The sequence below is a fragment of the Sphaerodactylus townsendi genome, linkage group LG01 (genome assembly GCF_021028975.2).
Source record: "Sphaerodactylus townsendi isolate TG3544 linkage group LG01, MPM_Stown_v2.3, whole genome shotgun sequence".
NCBI classification, from domain to species: Eukaryota; Metazoa; Chordata; class Lepidosauria; order Squamata; family Sphaerodactylidae; genus Sphaerodactylus; species Sphaerodactylus townsendi.
The window spans coordinates 86,114,216-86,137,262 of NC_059425.1; the positions used below are offsets into that span (position 1 = coordinate 86,114,216).

At 41.6% G+C, this 23,047-nt stretch overlaps 1 protein-coding gene across 1 annotated transcript; it reads right to left on the reverse strand.

Annotated features, from left to right (window-relative positions):
- Positions 1-202: 202 nt before the first annotated feature.
- MAP3K21 (mitogen-activated protein kinase kinase kinase 21) lies at positions 203-16,468 on the reverse strand. Its single transcript, XM_048505199.1, has 3 exons — positions 15,633-16,468; positions 2,896-3,645; positions 203-1,853 (listed from the first exon to the last, which is right to left on the reverse strand). The coding sequence occupies exons 1-3, from the start codon at positions 16,435-16,437 to the stop codon at positions 1,471-1,473; spliced, it is 1,938 nt and encodes a 645-aa protein (XP_048361156.1). The 5' UTR covers positions 16,438-16,468; the 3' UTR covers positions 203-1,470.
- Positions 16,469-23,047: the final 6,579 nt, after the last annotated feature.

The following is a 23,047-nucleotide window of genomic DNA, read 5'->3' on the forward strand; positions in this document are numbered from 1 at the left end:
TGAAAAACTAATCCTACAGGTTGGAGGATCATATGGATTAGATGCAGTGCACAGAACTACAGTCAGAAAGCAAAATTAGCCAAATGCTCCTCCCTCCCCAAGGTTTTCCACTTTGCACTGGGTTGTTTGGAACCTGGGTTGTTTGGAACCTGGCCAACACATTTCAAAATAACACCCTTTAAAAATAAACGGAGACAGGTAACAAAATTAATGATTCATTCATAGACAAATTCGTTTCTACAGCAAATGGAAATCTATCAAAATGGAAATTATGGACAAGAACCACTAGCTTTACATTTTAATAATGATATCTTAAAATGACTTCAAGAATTCATTGAAAACAAACACTGTGACATAAGTAGCCAACACAGGCTTTAAATTAAATTGCTCCATCTATTTCAAATGCACCTTTGTCAAAATGCATTCACTGACACTGAGTAATAAGCCAGGATATAAGGCTTTAGCTTTTAAGACTATATACTGACACGGAAATTCAAAGAATGATTGGTGGATTGCAACAAAAACAATCCTTGGCTCTTTTTCAATATCTGAAGTGCTCTAACAGCATTTGCAAACATGCTACGCATTATGCTCAGTGAACAATTTGAAAAAATGCGCTTTGTTCCAGTTTTCTCCCCATCACCATACTCAAAAATATACAAACTCATAAACTCATGATTTTAGGAACTGTGTTCAAATTAACAATACTAAGAGCAGTCCAGGATGCACCGTCATCAGTGCAAATAAGACACATAGAGACACATTTATCCATGCATAGTTTCTCATTAAAAATATTAAATACTTTTTAAAAACAATGTCTGATTGCATCATCAATGGAAGCTGCATTTTTAAAAATGTGATCTCAGATGTGCAGATTTCCAAGTAACCTTATGATGGATGATCTGGCATGGGTAAATTTTTACCTTTGCTGAAATCAAAATTGCGTCTATTCTTACTATGCCTTAAAACTACACAATCTGAAATCTGAGGCTGAGGTTTCCAAACGTCATAATTATTATTTCTCTAGTGAAGATGAGATCACAGTTTCAGTGCCTTCTGAAGAAATCTTGAAACCAGTTCCTAGCAGTTTTTCTCCTGAAAGCCATCTGTAGGCAAAATGTCAATTTATATTGAAAAGGGACTTTTAAGATCTCGTTGATCAACACTGGAATAAAGAAAAGTATTTGATACCATGAACAGAAATATAAAATCAAATTGTAACAAGTATGTTAAACCTGATATATATCTATTTATTCAGAATATTGTCAATGACCAGATGGGCCAGCAGAGCAACTACTATCCCTCCCAACCCCAACATTCTTTCTACATTTACTACTTTATCTGATCTTGCGTACCATCAGTTATCTTGGTTATTAAACTTAGGAAAAAGCAGCATAAAATTGCCATAGATGCAAAAAAATTAAGTTAAACCTTACTTCTTTTAAAATGGCATTTTAACATTCAAGGCACTTATGACAAAAATTCTTTTTCCAGTTCATATATTGATGGCCGGCATGATTTACTCTTCAGTCTGCACAAAGGCACTGTACAATCACTGTTCTGACCTTCAACATCAATATCAAGTAAGGAGGGCATGTGGGATTTAGTTCTCGCCTCAGGGTCTGTTAACGAGTTAGCCTTGGAACCTCTATCACCCTTCAAATGATCCATCTCAAAAGGGCTTAACTTCACATTTGGTGAAACAGCCTGCCAAGGATCTAGCCTGCTTCTTAATGAAGAAGGTCGAGGTCTTGGTATAATATTGACAGGTCCTTGCTTTTCAGGAGATGCACTGATGGGAAGGTTTCTTTGTAAGAGTGATGAAACGAGCAGAACCTCAGGGACACCGTTAGCTAGGAGGATGAGAACGAGATAAAGAGAACATCACAACAGTCATGCATCTTATGATAGTGCAGTAAATGTTAAGCATAATGTTAAGCATAAATGACCAAGGGGCCCATAGTATTTTGTTTCCACAAGGGGGAGGGGTCCTCATTTCTGTGGAAGCTCTCTTCAGCTGAAGCCCCTGCAATACATCCCATGGTATTCCAGAAGATCACTTGATCCTCAGGAGTGGTTTTCAGCAGGAGGGGTTGCAGAAGGAAGTGCAGTTAGTAGGAAGAAGGAAAGCCCTACCTTCTGAATAGAGCTCCTCCTATAGTTCTTATAACCCAACTTAATAAGCTACAGAACCCTAGAAATCACCAAATTGCTAACAAAAAATCCCGAGGAGTTGTGACAGAAGATTGGAGCTAGGCGATCTAACTCATGGTTTTCTTGTGTGATAAATAGTGTGGAATGGTAGATAAAACCATTGTAAAACATAGGGGGTAAATGGTAAGACATAGGGGGAATCCTGCATTATGTTTGGCTATACAATACTCAAATCCTTTCCACTGTTATTTATCTTAAAGCAGACTACCACCAGCTGAAAAGCGTTTTAAAGCATACTAAAACCAGCTTTTGGGGAGATAATGGTAGAGAAATGTACTTGATTGACCTAAAACTCTGTGGTTCTCACATCCAAGAATGTGACAGAATAATTTATGTGTCCTGGGTACAAAAAAAACAAGAAAATGGTTCGCAATAGTAACAGTTCTGGAAGCTGTACATAAAATGTAAACTATGGACTGCAAAAGACCCAAGGCACATGTTAGTATTCTAGAATTGTAGCTTAGGTATTTAGTAACCTGGGATAAACAGATCTGTGCTTACTCTTTTTTATTCGGTGTAGCAAGAATTGCATGCATTTTACTACTACATGCTCCTCAGTTCCTTAGTATCATTGATGGTTCAGACAATGTTGACAAATACCACTTTCATTATTTCTTTTATTACTTTACTACTTCTTGGCCATTTTTTCTCTGTAATGAATGTATGACAAGTTTTACTCACTTGCAGCATGACATGGATTTCCATCTGACACGGTTCTTCTGTGCCCCATAACTTTCACTTTAGGGGAAGAGACATTTGGTGTACATTGGCATTCCTGCTTGAGAAGAGGACTGGGACATGGGAAGTTGGAACCAGTGGCAGGAACAATTTGTTCTTTTCTATTTACAGGGCTCTCAGCCACCAGACATTTAATAGGGCCATCTCTATCACTGGGCAGCGTCCTTGCAGCAGTATCTTCACAGTTAGACTGCAGAAGGCACTTACTGGAAGCAGAAGATAAAGACAAAAGATTCACAGTGTTTGCAGATGGGCTTACTGAAGTGATGTGTGTCCCCTCTTTTTTGGACTGCAGCCTTTCAGGGCTTGAACTTCGACGAAACTTGGAAGCTCGCTGAAATAGTCCATCACGCTTCTTCTTTTCTTCCTTATGCAACACTTCCTCTGGATTCTGCAACCTGTTCAGCTCCCTAATGTCCAAGCCCAGAGCTACAGATGCAAGGAGGACAGTACATCCATATAACACAGAGTCCGTTTTCTTTCTCTGCAATGTTCTGCTGAGACTGTCTGTAGGTGTCATTTGTGGTGTGCTGTTTGTTGAACTCGCTGAATTCCCTTCTTCAAAGCTGTCTGGTTCTGCAGAACTAAGTCCTTTTTCATCCTTCCCAAGAGGTAGATCAATATAGGCCTGATTTGGCAATTTTAATTGTTTTGGCCGCTTAGCATCCAGGCCTTCAGGGGAAAGTTTCTGCTCTGTAGAGACAAAACATTTATTCAGATGTAAACTCCAACAATAAAAGGAAAAGCTGCCATATGCCATGCAAAATTTATGCCAGCAGGCAAGTAGAAATCTTAACCAGTGACAAGCAAGCAAGGCAATGAATGCCTTTTGATTTAACCATTGAGATACACTACATTTCTTTGGATAGCTTGATGATAATTTTTTTTGGATGCTGGCATTGGTACTCGCCATTTTGTGATTTTTTTCCCTGTTTTGACTAACAGCTTTGGGGCTGGGTTCCATATCAAATAAAGCACCTACAGATACAGGTACAGCTCAAATGTTTCCAAGCTGGTGATGACAATGTTTTGTCTCTGAATACATGCCTTCCTAAATCTCATAGCAGACTTACACAGATATAGGCAAATACTGATCTTCTTCTAGGCTTTCTAACTACACAGACTTCAGAATAAAATCCCTCAGAGTAGAAGGAACTTCCTGGTAAATTACCATTCTCAGTCTGTACCCAGCATCTCAATATGGAATTTTCGATAGCAGTTTTTCACATGTTGAAAGGTAATGCTAATTTTATTCTTCTGCAAAACCTTCTGACTAAAGGCCAAAGCAAGGGAATATATTTTCTAATGTTTTACAAACGATGATGACATCCATGTGGCTGTCTCATGCATCTCATCAACTGAGGCATTAGAATCAAAGGCTATGAAGTGCTGTGAACAGAATGGGTTGAAGTACTGTGAACAGAATGGGTTGCAATACCCAGAAGAACTGGAAGTTTTGGGGAATGGTATGCTAAGATAATGAACTGTTTAACCAGCTACTCAGCATCATTTTGAACACCTTCTTCCTAAAGACAGAGAACAAAATGGTACAAGGATATCATGTGAGTATCTGGTGGGCTCAGTTCTGAGATATATTTTAAATGCCCTTCTTAGCTCTAGTGTATGGCAGTCCTTCTCTTTGAAGTAGTCCGTTTGGGAGGAGAATGAAGGGACAGACATTTCCTAGGACTGATGAAGAACAGAGTTCTGTCATGTATATTTAAGTTAAGTATCACTTTCTAATCCCTGTTTTTCTTAGAAACTGTAAATGGAGTAAATCACTAAGAATTTTTCTGATGATGGTACCTCGATTTCCAGTAGATATTATATTGCAGCCTGTCTAAGGGGAATGCACAAACTCTGTAGAGTGACCATAGAAAATTGTAACTTTCACTCACTTGTGCACATAAGAATGATTCCATTTAATGGAATGTCTGGGAGGTAGCCTCCCATGAAGTGGGCACTGGCATCAGTTGTGATCTGTTGGGTTCAGCCCAGGTTTAGAGAAGGGCAACAAGGATGATTGAGGGACTGGAGCACCTTCCTTATGAGGAGAGGCTGCAGCGTTTGGGACTCTTTAGTTTGAAGAGGAGACGTCTGAGGGGGGATATGATTGAAGTCTATAAAATTATGCATGGGGTGGAAAATGTCAACAGAGAAATTTTTCTCTCTTTCTCACAATACTAGAACCAGGGGGCATCCATTGAAAATGCTGGGGGGAAGAATTAGGACTAATAAAAGGAAACATTTCTTCATGCAACGTGTGATTGGTGTTTGGAATGTGCTACCACAGGAGGTGGTGATGGCCACTAACCTGGATAGCTTTAAAGGAGGCTTGGACAGATTTATGGATGAGAAGTCAATATATGGCTACCAATCGTGATTCTTCTTGATCTGAGATTGCAAATGTCTTAGCAGACCAGGTGCTCAGGAGCAGGAGCAGCAGCAGGCCATTGCTTTCACATCCTGCATGTGAGCTCCCAAAGGCATCTGGTGGGCCACTGCAAGTAGCAGAGTGCTGGACTAGATGGACTCTGGTCTGATCCAGCAGGCTAGTTCTTATGTTCTTATGTTTGCCTTTGTCCTTGCTCTGATATTGCCCTTCCCTACCATCTTGTTTATGCTTGGATGGTCTGTGGGTTTCTATGTTGAATCTAGGCAGTGCCCAATGAGAGCAAAAGGGCTGGTTTTTTGGATGTTGTTTGTACTTGAGCCTTTAAAAAAATCCGTAGTTTCCATAAAAATATCATTTACCACTGAATAGCTTTCCCCCAATAAAAGGATACAAGGCAATGATGAGTTTAGGGTAATAATCTGCATGCCAGGTTTTTAACCACAGATTGTATCTAGGTTCAACTGCGGAGGACATGGCACACAATGCGAATCTTATTGCATCCAGGCTGGTATCCACCACAAAGGTGGAGACTTTGAAGAGTCTAGAACAGGGGTAGGGAACCTGCGGCTCTCCAGATGTTCAGGAACTACAATTCCCATCAGCCTCTGTCAGCATGGCCAATTGGCCATGCTGGTAGGGGCTGATGGGAATTGTAGTTCCTGAACATCTGGAGAGCCGCAGGTTCCCTACCCCTGGTATACAGGATAATACTCTCATTACTGGCTCTAAATTATACTAAGTTATCCTGTTTTTGGCCTGCAGGAAAAAAAGAGTATTGGGGAAAAATACTTGGGAGATGGGCAACTTGTTAGGAGAAAACTATAGAACTTAATAAATTTCCTGGGGAAGTACAATAGGAAGGGAAAATTCTGATGGCATTATAATTCAAGATTACAAAATCAGAGACATGAAGTTGAGTCATATATTCAGCAGGAGCTTTGGGACAATGGGAAGATTTGAATCAGAGGTTCCAAACTGTCACACATTATTTCACTGAATTTTTGATGTTCGTCTCTTTAAGAATTTATAGTTTTAAAATGACTGTTTATATATACGTTGAGCTTGCTTAAGTAGTTAATTGGCTCAAGAAAACATAATTACACCTATGCAGTTCTTTGTTTCCTGCATCTAATTTTGAGCCAGTGGAGCGTAGCTGTCAAAGTGCAGAAGGAAGATGGACTCAAATCCACACTCTGACTTAAGGTTACTGAGTGATCTTGGGTCAGTCACTCTCTCACAGGGCTGTCATTAGGATAAAATGGCAGACGCAAGAACCATGTATACTGCTCCTTGGAGGAAGGTCAGGATACTATTGTAGCAGATTTGCAGGAGCTGGTCTGGAAACTATAATTCAACAGTCACTGATCTTTTAATATTTTTTTCTTTTAACAGTGCATAAAGTTATTTCAACAAGTAGCACACAGAGGACAGAGAAGTCACTATGGCAGCCTCCCAATAAACTATGGTTAGAACAAATAAGAAGACCAGTTCATGCATAAATCCCAGTTAGTCTGTTGTTTAGCATCCAGAGAGTCACTGCAATGCCAGCATCTGACTGTGCCAGGTTCCCCTTTCTCTCTTGCCATGTCACTGCCTTTCAAACTTCCCCTGAAATCTGTGAAGAATGTTCCTGCTTGATGAGTCATCTCTAGCAAGGAAGGGTTGTGAGCAGAGAAGTCAATGGGGAGGGAGTGTCCTGGGAAAGCACCATCACTAGCAGAATGCAGCAGGATTGACAAGGTCTTCGGTTGGCCTATGACATGTCATCCTTTCCACACACAAGAGGCTGACAGGCACGGCTACTGAATAAACTAGGTTTCCTGCTGTTAGGAAATTACCACAAAACACAGTTAGCACAAATCACAGTTAACAAACCAGATGTGAACTGTGACTCAGAATCCATGTTTCACACCTGCCAACAAATCATGGTTTGTTGGGCAGCCTGCTTTCAGACTCTGATCAAACTCTGGTATATCAGGATACCTGAAAGCAGCCTCTGTATCTGTATCATAAAGTAGGCATTACAGAACAAAATAAAACTTCTGGGACCAATCAATATGGAAAGATCAGCCAATATGTTCATGTGATGAGCCAGTCACATTTGGATCCGTCACACTCTGTGGTCATAAATTCCTCACAGATGTGCTGCAAACATACAATAGAATAGAATGGAATGGAAATTTTACTTATACTCCATCCTTCCATGGCAATTCGGGCTCAGGGCAGCTGACATCCATGTACAATACACATAGCATACAATTTATAAAATTTAAAAACCAGTTTACAATAAACACTAATAACAATAAATTGGCACTTAGTGCTAGTTGCATTTTGGGAGGTTGGTCTAATGTATAGTCGCATTTCTTAATCTGTACATTGACTATTGTAAGCCATCCTGAGCCTGTTAAGGGAAAGTGTCGCTTAGAAATCAAATTGTAAAAGTCAACAAATAAAATACAATTAAAATGTTTATCTTAGGGAGATGGAAAACCATCAACATCATGGTCATAAAAACTGGACAACAGAACCCCACAGCTTCCAATCTTTAAAACAAAAGCTTAAATGAAGTCCAGGAAGGACACATTATAACAACCCATGTGGTAGACAGAACACAGGAAAGAAAATCTCGTACATGAATGGATGTAGACTGGATGCAGAAGAGAGAAAAAGATTTCCATTATAATACCTAAATTTTAGGCTCTGGATAAAAAAAAAAGTTTGCATTAAAAAAATGAAAACTCACCCTGCCTAAAGTTTAGGCCAAATTTATGGGAGGTCATAAGATCTTTCCCCAGAGAAGTATGACAGCTAAAAGTTTAAGAATCATTGGTCTCATTGCTATACCACACTTTCTCTTAAAATTATAGGCTTCCCTATCATTTTAAGCCACCATTACTATGCTTGTTTACTATTGGATCCAAAAGAAAACAAAAGATTTACCACTAATGTGGCTAACAAATAACATTTTACAGTCTATTGCTACCTCAGTAGAAAATTAAAGTTTCAACAAATAACTTTAAATACTTGTGTCTGAGTATGGTTCAAGATTATTTCATGCCTTGTGTTTTCAAAGTACAAACGAAATCATTTTGGTTGCAGTATTTTGAGAGGAAGAAGAGAGAAGGCTGCTGGCTTATCAGGCTTGAGTTAAAAGCACACCTGCAAAAGCAAACATTTCATTAGCAGTGAAAAGAACAAAGCGGAATTGTTCTGCCAACACTGGCATGTCTAGGACTGATTCAACTGACACTACAGAAAGAACCCCTTGGCAGTAAACTTTTGAGAGAAGCTGATTTCGGATTTCCACATTCACACACTCCAAATTTACAAAATCAAAAATGGAGTTTTGAAACATTTAAAGAACCATGAGTAGGGGAAGATTTAATGTAGCAAGGATTTTTTAAAACTCTTTAAGAAAATACCCACATTTATACAATGCATTTGAAGCACTCATACAGCATTTTGAAAGATCATCAAGTTAAACTGTACCTTTGTGAACTAGTTGGTGTAGCCCCCCCCCCCCCCCCCCCCCCCCGCCGGCCTTTTTGAAACTGCCTGAATCACAATTCTCACAATGTCTGCCAAAGATCCAGCCTTTTCAAACCTGAATATTTCATCAAATAAACTGGCACACATACTCTGCTGTGATACTCTGCAAGTCTCCTGCTTGGCTTTTCTTGTATTCTTTTTACTCTCTAAATTCTTCAACCCAACCTTTCTGCGTGCAGATTTACTGGAGATTCCATAGTTTTCTGCCACTTGGCCAGCTTTCGGACTTATTGGCCCCTCTCTAGCAGTAAGATATAAATCAGAAGTTTAGGTATTATAATGTACACCCTGCAATTAATCATGTCAACAGCTGAATTTTGTTTTTAAAATAGTGTGGGATAAAGTGAGAATATTTACTGTAACTTTTCTTAAAGACTACTTTTTAAAACTTTTGTAAGTCACTTGATACAGATTCAGAAATAAAATGTGTGTTTCAGAAGTATAATCTGAAGAAGCCTGGCACCCAGGCATAAGCTGTGTTACTCTTCAAGGGCACTTTCGTTCAAAATTTGAAACACAAGAACTTTAACTTCGTGCAAGATAAGAAGCTGACAGATGGCAAACAAAGACATTATTGGTTTAACCAGATTAAAATGGTTACCTAACTGGCACTAAAATTTTAGACACCTTATCTCTTATTCGTTGGAAGGTGGGATGGAGTGGATTTCTACATGCACACATATATTTCTATATACAATGCCTCAATGACAGCATCTTGGTGCATTTCTTATAATTTTGTCATGGAAGCTCAATTTGAAACAAACAGACCAACCTCTCACTAACACAAGTCCACCATAGCTCTATATAATTTACAGCACAATCCTATGAAGAGTTACTGAAACAAACAGGTTTAGACTGGAGTAACTCTCCTTAGAATTGCACTGTTAGTTTAATACAGCACGTTACTTCACATGAAGTTGAGAGCCACAGTACAGTTCACATATATTTAAAGAGATTTAGGATTATTTCTAGTTTAGAGTCCAGGAGGATGTATTTTGAGACTAAGAATGTAGGACAGAATAACATCCAGTGCTATACTACACCACATATATAGAAGCTTCTATGCGCCAGAAATGTTTCACATGGCATTTCTGCTGAAGGTTATATGATAGTAAATGTGTGGTGGTTGTCCTTCTAAGCTTTTTACATGTTTAAAAGGTTGTCTGTTCAGACTATTTTGGTGCTGCTGTTTTTATTGTCTGTGCTTTTTTACTGGGCAATGATGTCACTATTTTAACTACTAGTTCCTTGGTAACCACTTTAACAAAAATATCAATACTTCATATCTCTGTTAATACAGATATACATACCATTCTTTCCCAGCTGCAGCTCCAGATTCAGTTTAGAATTTTCATATTTGATCATAATCTTAACAGTGCAAACTATGCAGAGTTATTCCATTGCAAACCCATGGAAAATAAATAGGTTTACAATAGAGTAACTTGGCAAAGGATCACACTTTAAGTCAACAAATCACAAGAATAATATACACACAAACACAGAAAACATCTCCAAATGTATCACCTTTTAGAACTTAGCCAGAAACAAGGTATTTTAAGAGGAAGGAGAGCCGTAATACAACATACCAATTCAGCATTATTTTTAAGTTTACATATTTTTTCCTCTTTTGCGTACTCTTCTGAGGAGTCAGTAATGCCATAATGGAATATAGAAATTGGAACAGAACTAAAATATAGCTCTGAAAGTTTATATTGGGGAGATGGTTGGTGAATAGCATGCCCTTCCATCCCATTCAACTCAAACCAACAGAACAGACAAGTTAAAAGAGAATGTTTATTAAATACTATCAGCTATGAACGTGGAATCGACCACCTCTGAAATGAAAAATGTAATAACAGCACATATTATTTGCTGCAAAAACCTGGTTAAAAACCATGGATCCTAATGATTTTTGCAGTGTCACCCCAAAATTATAATCTGATCACAGGGCATGTCCCCAGCCACAGATCTGAACACAACAATCAAGCATCCAATGCTTTGTGGTGCAAAACATGGTTTAAAAGCCCATATCCTCATGATTTTTGCATTAGGTCACCCGCAAATCACCATTTGATCAAAGGGCATCTCCCTAGCCACAGATCTCAACACAATAATCATGCATCTGATGCATCTTGGTGCCTCAGTGGTGCAAAAACGTGGCTGAAAATGCAGATCCTCAAGCATCTTCCCGATTTTTAACTAGGCCACCCCAAAGCCCACAGGCTCAAAAAAGGTTGGGGGCCCCAAACGTGGTGTAGTGGTTAAGAGCATTCTAATCTGGAGAACCGGTTCAAGTCCAGAGGCTTTTGTGGTGAATCAGATGTGTTTCTGCACTCCTACATTCCTGCTGGATGACTTTGGGCTAGTTCTTCAGAACTCTCTCAGCCCCACCTACCTCACAAGGTGTCTGTTGTGGGAAGAGGAAGGAAAAGGAGCTTGTAAGCCACCTTGAGCCTCCTTACAGGAGAGAAAGGTGGCATATAAATCCAAACTCTTCTTCTTCTACATCATCCTGAGCTCCCTGGAGGAAGAATAAAATCCACGTTTGCGAAATCAATAGATGAGACTCACTTTGACTTTTGAAAATTGCCTGTGCAGTGCAAAGATGCAGACTTTAAAGGATCTTAAAACTATATTATCATTGCTATCTTTACATCCTACCCTTCATTTAAGAAACTGGAGGAGTTGCACACAGAGGGTTATTTCCATTTCATTTTCACAGCAATCCTACCAGGTAGGCTTAGGCTAAGAGCATGTGAATGGCACCAAAGTCAGCTTCCCTGCTCAACATCCAGCAGTCTAACTCCTATACCATACATCCTGAAGTGGACACTCCTGTATCTGGGAGAAATCATGTCCTGACCTCAAAAGCTGAAGAGAAGGATAATAGGGGACAGCTACAGGAAGCCACGCACATCTTCTGTCCTGGAGACCTCCCTTGCTTGAGCTCTTATCTATTCAACTCCTTCCTAACATTTTTGGTGGAGATGGAGGTGTTGCAAATGCTACAGGCCAATATAACTGGCATGGTATTGGGTTATGTGCGTGTTAAGTGGTTTCAAGTAGCTTCCGACCTATAGTGACCCTATGAATAGGTGTCCTCCAAAATGTCCTCTCATTAATAGCTTTGCTCACGTTTTAAGAACTGAGGACCATGGGTTCTCTTCTAGAGTCAATTCATCTCATGTTCGGTCTCCCTCTATCCCTGCTGTCTTCCACTATTCCTAGCATTATTGTATTTGCATCTTCTGATAATGTGACCTAAATATGACAGCCTCGGGATAGTCTAATATTAGGAATATACTATCGTCCCCCTGACCAAAGCGCACAAGAGGATTCTGAGATGCAAAAAGAAATTAGAGAGGCCAACAAAAGCAAAAACGTAATGGTAATGGGTGATTTCAATTTTCCCCACATAAACTTGAAAAATGCATGTTCAAATCATAGTAAGGAGAGAGCATTCCTGGATATGCTAAATAACTGTGGCTTAGAGCAGATGGTTGTGGAACCAACCAGGGGAGAGGTGATCCTAGATCTAATTCTGTGTGGGACCCAGGACTGGTACGGGAAGTCAGTGTTGTTGAGCTGGTAGGGAACAGCGACCACAATGCTGTCAGATTCAGTATCTCTGCATGCGAGCAAGTGACATCTACTAATGTAATTACATTTGCTTTCAAAAGGGGAAATTTCTCAAAAATGGGGGGGATAGTGTGCAAGAAGCTGAAAGGCAAAATCAAGAGAATCAAAACTGTCCAAGATGCTTGGAGGTTATTTAAAAACACAGTAATAATGTGTTCTGCAGGTTAGGAAAGGCAGCACCCAGTCCAAAAGAAAGCCACCATAGTTAACAAGGGAGGTTGAGGAAACTATCAGAAAAAAAATGTTTTTTAGAAAATGGAAATCCAGCTCAACTGATGAAGAATACGAGAAGGAACACAAATGGTGGCAAAAGAGAAGCAAGTTGGGTGTAAGGGAGGCAAAAAAAGATTATGAGGAACACATGACTGCAAACATCAAGGCCAGCAACAAACAGTTCTTCAAGTACATCAAAAGTAGGAAGCCAGCTAGGGGAAGTGGTAGGCCCATTAGATAACGAAGGAACAAAAGGTGTGCTAAAGGATGACAGGGAGATTGCAGAGAAGCTGAATTAATTCTTTGCATCTGTCTTCACCCAAGAGGAGGTGAGGAAAATTCCTCACCTGAACCACGCTTCTTAGGAGGCAAATCCGAGGACCTAGTGAAGATAGCAGTAGACAAAGAAGTTCTGGCAGCCATTGAAAAACCCAATGCTACCAAATCCCCTGGCCCAGATTGCATTCACCCAAGAGCCCAAGCATGAAATTGCTGATCTTCTCATTTTAATATGCAATATGCAATTTATCCCTGAAATCAGCCTCCATCCCTGAATACTGGAAGATGGCCAATGTCACACCAATCTTTAAGAAGGATCTAGGGGGGACCCAGGAAATTACATGTCAGTCAGTTTGACATCTGTCCTTGGTAAATTAGTAGACTCCATCATTAAAGATAAAATTATAAAACACGTAGAAAAGCAAGACCTGTTGAAGAAGAGTCAGCATGGCTTTTACAGAGGCAAGTCTTTGAGAGTGTACACAGGCATGTGGATAAGGGGGAACCAGTAGACATTGTCTACTTGGATTTCCAAAAGGCTTTTGACAAAGTTCTTCACCAAAGACTGTTGAGAAAACTCAGCAATCAACGAATAAGAGGGGAAGTCCTCCTATGGATTAAACACTGGTTGAGAAACAGGAAGCAAAGGGTGGGTGTAAATGGGAAGTTCTCACAATGGAGAGATGTAGGGAATGGTGTCCCCCAAGGATCCATTTTGGGACCAGTGCTCGTTAACCTATTCATAAATGACCTGGAAGCAGCGGTGGGTAGCGTGGTGGCCAAGTTTACGGATGATACCAAATTATGTAGGGTGGTGAGAACCACAAAGGATTGCGAAGAGCTCCAAGCAGATGTTTATAAATTGGGTGAGTGGGCTAAGAAATGGCAAATGCAATTCAATGTAGCAAAATGTAAAGTGTTCCATCAAGCCACATATTACATATATGCAGTGAAGAAATGCTGTGGTTCTCAATTATATGTTCTCCAGTTTGATGAGAAAAATGGTCCAGACGCACTTCACATCCTATATGCAAATGTAGGGCATGATTCTCCCTCTGCCTCAGATTTTGCCAGTACTCACAATAATAATAAATCTCTACATAAATAAATAACAGAATTACGTTTGTTTATAGACTTCATTTGCATACCATCTTTCTCCATGATATAAGCAAAGGAGCAACCATAATTCTCCTGTCCTCTAAGAAGCAGATTAGGCTTAGAGTATGCAACTGGCCTAAATTCACTCTGCAATTTGGAGGATTCAAGGCAGTGTGGGGATTCGAACCTGGTTTTTTTAGATTTGAACCCAGCACTCCAAGCACTACACCATACTGACTTTCTGTGCCCCATTTACATGGTCTCTCAAAAAGACTTTGCACTGTAGGACAAAGTCAAGATGTACTTTACTGCCTTCCCAACATCATATTCAGTAGAGAGCGGCTTCAGCGCAGTCACCCAGCTCCTTTTCAAGCAGAGACACACGCTAAAAAAATACTGAATGTGAAGATCTAAAACATGTTTTGCAGCCTGATATTGAGAAGCTGATATCCCTGCACCAAGCACGTCCATCCCATTAAAACTGTGAATACATAATGGGTGAGATGCAAACATACCCTTTCATATCACTAAAACACTCAATAAATTGGTTTACTTTTACTAGGTCATGTTTCATTTGTGAAATACATCTGTATGTGTGTAGTGTCAGAAGTTGCTTTGAATTTGCAATAGACCTAATACCAAGAAAGAGGTGTGTGTTCATATGTGTGTGGGGAGAGGCACTAGGGATACTGCTTGGGAGTCAAAGGGGCGGCAGCCCGAAAAAGTTTGGGAACCACTGCTCTACTGTAACGTGGTGGTTTTATTTTATTTCAATGTAAAAATCATATGAATTCATAAGGATCCATGCCTCAGATCCATGTTTTTATGCTGCTGTCATACCACGAAGTTTTGGTCCATGTTTTTGATGGTCCAGTCCACAGTCCTGATCCTGATTTGGGGGCAGTTCTCTATTAAAAAGTGGAGGATCCATCCACCTTTTCCCTTTTCCCCTCAACATAAAAGAAACACATGCAACTGATCTGGATTATCATGCGACATAAACAAAAGCAGATTCTGAAAGGCACAGAAATAGTGGCAACTAAAAAATAACAGGATGTCAATATTAGCTTTCGAGTTTGAAACATAAATTCACCTAGCTTCAAGAAGCCAGAGCTGCACTATGGCTTTCCTTGACTTACTGAGAAGGGGCTGGGGTTTAGTGGTAAAACCTCTGTTTGGTACACAGAAAACCCCAAATTTAATCCCTAGCACCTCCACCTAAAAAGATCAAGCAATAGGTGATATGAAAGACCTCCAGCTGAGAATCTGAAGTGCCTGAGTAGACAACACCAACTTTGAAGAACCAGTGAACAGATCTAGTATAAGACAGCTTTATCTGTGATTCTTCTATCCAGGAGTCACCGACATATTTCTTTTCATTTCAAACACAATAGTTTAGAATAATGTGTAACACTTCTTGTGATTATAACATTCATAGTAGAGAAACCACAAATTGGGTTCCTAACTTTTATTATTTAAAAAAACTCCTCAGAATCAAAATACTTACTGTTGCTCGACTTGAGGTCTCTGTGAAGGATCGGAACTATGGCTTTTTCATGTAGGTAGAGCATCCCACAAGCTATCTGCACTGCCCAATTGACCAGTATGTGAGGAGGTATGCGCCGTCCCCAGTGGCTTCCACTAGCTGTAGGGGAAGCCCCCGACAAAACTCTATTGAGTGGCCCTCCCCTAGCAAATTCCATAACCAGGCAGAGGTTGGGTTCTTGCAAACAGACACCATGAAGTTCAATAATGTTGGGATGCTTCAACATGGAGAACAATTTTGCTTCTTGCCGCACACTTTCCGCCGTGGCCATGATGTCTTCATCTGGGTCCTGCCGAGCTGCTTTGACTGCCACTTCCTGACCTTTCCACACGGCTCTGTAAACTTTGCCAAAGCCCCCAACTCCAATGATCTCCTGCAGCTCCAGATTCTGGAAGTCAATCTCTGCAAGAGAACCAAGATGGTCTTCACCACCTGTAGAATGCCCATCACCCATTGTTCGGCTTCGGGCTTGATGCCCAGATTTGTCCAATAATTCCAGCTGGGGATGCTGACAACATACTGGCTGGTAAGTCACATAGTTGGCTGGGAAGATACCAAGGCGATGGCGGATTTTGCCTGCCCACCAGCCATCATCTCCAGAGACCGCAGCATCTTTAGAGAGAACTTCGACCACTTCTCCCCGCCGCAAGCTCAGCTCATCTTCTCCAGTGGCTTCATAGTCATAAAGTACAGTCCAGAGAGGGCAAGAGGTGCCACTGGCCCCTAAAGCCCCTTCAGCCATTCCCTCAGAGCTCAGCAAAGTCATGGTCACAGTGGTGACACTAACCACATCAGGTTCACCCTCAGCATTTGGAGCTATCAGAGAAGCTCCCGAGGAAAGGCTCTCCTCGCTGCTTTAGGTGAGCATAAAGATAGCAGCAAAGAGGCAGCGTGGATGAAGATGAACGAATCAGAGGCATAAGAGCACAGGAAAGAGCAAGGGGAGGCCTCCAGAAGACAAGGGCAAGGATCACAGAAGCAAAGCAGAAGAGACAGAACACAGGTCTTGAAAGGCAGGAAACATAAAGGTGGGGAGAAGGTCGGCCTCAGACCAAGGAGGAACCACAGAGGAAGTGGGGAGATAATGCAGCCCAGAGGCAAAAAGAGGTATGCATGCTGCCTAGAGGGGAGGGAGAAAAAGAACCTTCCCAGGCTGCCGAAGAGATAGGGAAGGAGCCCCCGGAGGGCAGAGGAGCAACGCAAAAGTTCGTGCAGCTGCCGGAGGAGAAGAAACTGGACAGAAAAGCACTCAACCTGCACCGCCCTGGCAAAGAAGTCCAGCCCTCGAGTAACTGGCGCGGAGTCGAGCTCCCCTGCCCAGGTAGGCGGGCGGGCGGGCAACGCAGCGCGGGCGAAGGCGTCCGCAACAGGTCGAAGAAGGGCTGGCCTCCGTCGGCGGCGGCGGCGGGAACGGGAAACGGCACCCGAGCACCGCAGCCCAAGGACGGCGCGGGAAGGCGCTCCTGGCCAGCCAACACGTCCGCCGCCCCGAGACGCTCTCGGCCAACTAGGATTGGCTGTCCCCGGACACGTGACGCGGCAGCCGGGCGCTGGGTGCGGGTCACAGAGTGGAGTCGTGCAGGTGGCTTGGCCGCTGTCCCTCCCGCACGGCCCCTGCGGGCAAACCGCGTGTCTGGCTCGGGCGCAAGGCGGAAGTGCTGCAGGAGGGCTGGCGCGCCTTCAACGCCCGTAGGCGGCCAGCGCTTCTAAGACAACAATACTCCCTCGCCCTCTTCGCCTGCAAAGAACCCGGAAAGAGCGCGGTGCTCTTTTGGGAGAGTCAGTGAATTGGAAAGAAGTTCCTTGTGCCTCCCTTGAACACCTTTTTACGGCAGCATTGCTAAAACTTGGTTGGAGGAAACACAGTTTCAGCAACTCTATTTTCACATTGACTCTTTGATCTTTTTTCCATACAGGTTGTTGCAAACAACTGTTAATTTTCCTTTTTCAAAACTAACGAACAGGATCTTTACCATATTTAGAACATTACCAATAGAGATCAGTAAAAAACAATTTGAGGAATGGGATAGGAAATTGAAAGCATGGGTGTTTGATTAAAAAAATGCAAGAGTAATGAATAAAGTAGTATACATGACCAAAAAAACTCTTGGGATGGGGAATACCGAAAATGCAGGAATATTTTGAGGCATTCCAGATGAACAGTTTAATGGATATAAAAGATGATAACATAGAGACGTGGTTAAAGTTTGAAAATGAAGTAAACGAATGTATAGGTAAATATGGAATCTATATAAATGACTATCAGAAAGTAAAACAAAAAGTAATAGATCCAAGATAGGTAAACATGGAAATATGGGAGAAATGGAGGAGTAAATGGATGCCTGGCATCCTGGACAGTCCACCAGTAGCAAGCATGGTCGGAAATGAAGTACGGAAAGCTATAAAAAATTTGAAGGAAAAAGGGATACTGAAAGTGGTTGATTTAGTTAAAGAAGGCAAAGTTATTCCATTACAAAATGTTATAGAAATGGGAGGGAAGGAGAATTGGTTGGTATTAAGAGGGATTTGGGAAAGATTAAAGAATTACAGAATAAAAGGTGAATGTATAATGACACAATGGCTGAAAAGTCATGAAAAATCACAAGGAAAGATAGTGGGCTCAGTATATAACTATATGATGGAAGATAAGGGATTTATGATGAGAAGGTTGAAACAAAAATGGGAGAAAGAAGAACTTTTTGATAACAAAAAATAGAAAAGATTATAGATAGCATGAACAAGATAAAGATAGAAAAATATGCAGAACTGGAGAGAAAGATAATTTTAAAATGATATAGAACCCCAATACAGCTAGCCTATATGATTAAGGGTTTATGCCCAAGATGTTGGCATTGTGGTGAACTGGGAGCATACTACACCCACATGTGGATTGAATGTAAGGAGGTAAAAAAAGTTTTGGGAAAATATTTTGAAGTATATAGAAAAATTCGTAAAAATTGAAATTGATTTAAACAATGATTTATTAATGGTAGGTCTAATAGAAGATAAAAGCATTAATAGAAGTTATGGACCAATGCACAAAATTATGATTAGAGGTGCGCACATGGTGATTGCATTAGGATGGAAAGATAAAAAGAAATGGACAATCTCAAATTGGTTCGAATATGTTTGGGAACAAATAAAGTTAGAAATTTTTGAGATGATGTCAAAAATATGTTATGGCAAGAAAAACTAAGAGACATTATGAAGATTTGGTTAATTTTTGAGAAATGGATAAGCCAGATTTAACGAAGAAAAATGGGAACAAAGGATACGAAGAATGAACTTTCTGCTGCTTACTTGAACAAAAAGAAAAAGAAGAAGGGAGGGGGGAGGGAGAAAAGTGGAAAAATGTATAGTCTGATTAAAAGCATAGCATGTATCTGTTATATAACTATACTATACAATAAAAAAATTTTTAAAGGATCTTTACCATAAACAAAGGGGAAAAGATAACAGGCGGATCCAAACAGATCCTCGTGAATTCATATGATTTTTTCATTGGAATGAAATGAAACCACCATGAAATTCTAGAACATGTCTTAGTCTACAGGCAGCACCAAAACAATCATGTATCCCACGCTCTGTGGCACCGCAGTGGCGCAAAAACCTGTTTGAAAAACATGGATCCTCATGATTTGTTCCCTTGGTCACCTCAAAACCACCAGTATATTACAGCTCAGGCACTTAGACACATGTCTCAACACAGCAATCACTCATCCCACGCTCCTTGTGGCCGCAGTGGTGCAAAAACGTGGTTAAAAAGCATGGATCCTCCTGGATCCTAATGATTTTTCACTTGGTCACCCCAAAATCACCAGAACATCACAACTCAACCCCTTAGCCACATGTCTGAACACAGCAATCACACATACCATGTTTTGTGGCACTGCAGTGCTGCAAAAACATGGTTAAAAAGCATGGATCCTCATGGATTCTCCTGATTTTTTCACTTGGTCACCTCAAAATCACTAGCACATCACAGCTCAAGCCCTTAGCCACGTGTCTGAACATAATAATCACTCATCCCCTGCTCCGTGGCACCGCAGTGGCCCAAAAACATTCTTGAAAAACATGCATCCTCGTGGATCCTCCTGATTTTTTAACTTGGTCACCCAAAAAACACCATCACAGCTCAAGCCCTTTGCCACATGACTGAACACAACAATCACTTCTCCTGCACTCCGTGGCGCAGGTACCTTAACTTTTTGTAGAGTTGGAGTGTATGAGTTGCCAGGACACCAAAAGTACTGTCCAAATCTCAATTTACTATTTGCAGATTTAAAAGTGACATTTTAAAGGATGCAATCTTTGCGGGCATATTATGCCCAAGCAATATTTACTCTGTAAATGGCCAATTTTTTTTGTGATGGAAAGTTGTCCCCAAATTTTACACCTATACTTGTGACTCAAATAAATATGCCGTGAGTCCTAAACCTAGTTACACTATTCTAATAAAGTCAATGAACTTAGAAAGGAATAACTGTTTAAGATTGCATTCATAGTATAGCAGTAGTAGTTATAGTGTCAGGCTCATTCCGCACATGCAGAATAATGCATTTTCAAACTGCTTTCAGTGCTCTTTGAAGCTGTGCGGAATAGCAAAATCCACTTGCAAACAGTTCTAAAAGTGGTTTGAAAACGCATTATTTTGCGTGTGCGGAAGAGGCTCAGATTAGGATCCGGGAGATTTATCTGGGATCCCATACTGCCATGAAGCTTGCAGGATGATTTTGAGCCAGTCACTCTCTTTTACCTTAACGCATATCACAGACTTGTTGGGAAGAGAAAAGAGAAAACTATGTAAGCTGCCCTGAGTTCCTTGTAAAACAAGTGGGCTATACCAGACATTCAGAAGGAACTAGAAATGCAGATTAGGAACTAGAACTAGCTTCATCCTCATTTGATATTTTTATTACATTCTCCCCTCATTTGATATTTTCCAGAACAATTGGGATTAATTCCTCCAAAAGACACTTCTTTTTCAGGCCAGCTTTGTGTGAGTAGGATTAACAGCCCCTGGGTGGGGGGGAACCCCTTTTTTTGCTTGGCAACTATTGTATTTCAAGTCCAGATCCATGCAGGGAAGGGTGCTGGTTTGCAAAGGGGAACTCCTGCCAACCACTGAAAAACCTTCTAAGGTGTGGATGCTGCCAGCCACAGTTATCTGTTGAATTCATTGAGACATTATTATCTTGAGGTTTCTGGTTTCAGCTGCTTCTTACAGAGATGCCTTGTCCGGGCCTCTAGGATAATAGGAGGTAACTGGGTGGAACTGAATGTGTGCTTGAAGAAGATGAATAAAGCCTAAGAGTTGGTGCTTCTTTGTAAAACAACAGTTAACTCTACTTCTATGATGAAATCATCTGAAATTGTAATGTTTGTAATATATCATTTGGGTGGGCTTGCATTTGGGTTTTAGACTACTTGTGACCATCATTCAAATCTGATCTCTCTGTTCATCATTCAAATCTGATCTCCCAGCCCACTGCTAAGCAAATAGTATGACTGAATTTCTCTACTGTGGTTTTTATCTGCAAGTGTGGAAGTTTGGTCTCTTTACAATCACTAGAACAGTACTGAGTGAAATCAGACAGGTGTCCAGTGGTACCTTAAAGGCTATCAAAATTCATTCCAGCAGGAGTGTGCGTGACTTGGAGCTTGGCCCATGCATCTGATGAATGTTAGTCTCTAAGGTGCCATTGGATCTCTGATTTTGTTGTAGCAGATAATCTAGAAATCATATCAGCATTTGTGACCTGATATTTCAGCCTCATAGAACAAAAGAGAATATAGAGGTCTTCCAGGAAACCCCAAAAAGTAGGGCAGATCTCAGGGTGGCAAACAACCACAATTATACATAGTAAACCCCATAATTAAGTCAATTAATTAATGTAAATCAGATTAAAACAGTACAATAAAAACAAATTTCAGATGGTGGCTCAGTCCATTCCCCCCCCCCCCCCGCCGCCATAGCGCACACTGGAGGCCAAGCATGATCGGGGTCAGGGCGGCTGACCAGATGGAAAAGCCTGGTGGAGAGCTCCGCCTTGCAGGCCCTGCGGAACTCATTCAAGTCCCACAGGGCCCTGATTTCATTGGGGAGCTTATTCCACCAGATCGGGGCCAGGGCTCAAAAAGCCCTGGCCCATGTAGAGACCAGCTGAGCCTCCCTGGGCCAGGGTTCCACTCCAATAAGCGGAGGGGCCTAATGGGGCAATATAGGGAGAGGCGGTCCTGCAGGTATGTAGGTCCATGACCACTCACAGCCTTATATGTTAACACCAACACTTTGAATATGATCTGGAACTCGATCGGCAGCCAGTACAGATGGTACAGAACTGGCATAATCTGGGCTCCACTAAGGCCCCTTCCGCATATGCAGAATAATGCACTTTCAATGCACTTTGAAGCTGGATTTTACTGTGTGGAATAGCAAAATCCACTTGCAAACAGTTGTGAAAGTGGATTGAAAGTGCATTATTCTGCATGTGCAGAAGGGGCCTAAGTGTACCAGAGAAGAGCCTGGCTGCTGAATGCTGAATGAGTTTAAGTTTCTGGGTCACAGACAAAGGGAAGCCAGTGTAGAGCGAGTTACAATAATCCAGTCTAGAGGTGACCGTTGCATGAATTACTGTGGCCAGATCAGAATGGGAAAGGGACGGAGCCAGTTGCTGTGCCTGACGCAGATGATAGAATGTCACCTGGGTAGTTTTGGGCCTCAAGCGATAATGCTGAGTCCAGGGTCACCCCCAGGCTTTTGACTGACAAGGCCAATTATGAGGCCTCGCCATCAAGCGTAGGCAGGCAAAAGTTAAATGGTCTCTCCCCCGTCCCACCCACAGAACCTCCATGTTCCCTGGATTCAGCTTCAGTTTACTCTCACTCAACCATCCAACCATGGTTTCTAAACAGAGCTCCAGAGCTCCAGGCGCAGAAGCTGGGCGACCTACCATCGTGAACACAAGCTGGGTGTCAGCCACATATTGGTGACACCGCAGCCCGGTGGTGTAGTGCCCACGGGGCAGGGGTGTGTAATGCCCCAGGTGGAGCCCTGGTGGAGGCATGGTTGGGCTGTGGCAGGGGTGCAGGGCACATGGGCACCCCAGGCACAGTTTCCCCTTGCTCTGCCTCTGCCCCAAAACTCTGAACAAGACCAGCTAGGGGGTGCATGTAGAAGTTAAACAACATCAGGAAGAGGATCGCTCCCTGCGGCACTCCGCATATTATGGGGCACTGTTCGGAGTTCTTTCCCCCCGACATTACCTGCCAACCCTGGTCTCAGAGAAACAAGGACAGCCAATTTAAGACTGTCCTGCGAACTCTGATCTCGGCAAGGCGGCAGACCAGAAGATCGTGGTCTAACAACACCAGCA

Excerpts from the sequence above, each read along its gene's own strand:
- MAP3K21 (XM_048505199.1), bottom strand. The coding sequence starts at position 16,437 with ATGACTTTGCTGAGCTCTGAGGGAATGGCTGAAGGGGCTTTAGGGGCC. Across the intron at positions 3,646-15,632 it reads AGACCTCAAGTCGAGCAACA|AGCAGAAACTTTCCCCTGAA; the intron begins GTAAGTATTTTG and ends TTGTCTCTACAG. Across the intron at positions 1,854-2,895 it reads AAATCCATGTCATGCTGCAA|CTAACGGTGTCCCTGAGGTT; the intron begins GTGAGTAAAACT and ends TCATCCTCCTAG.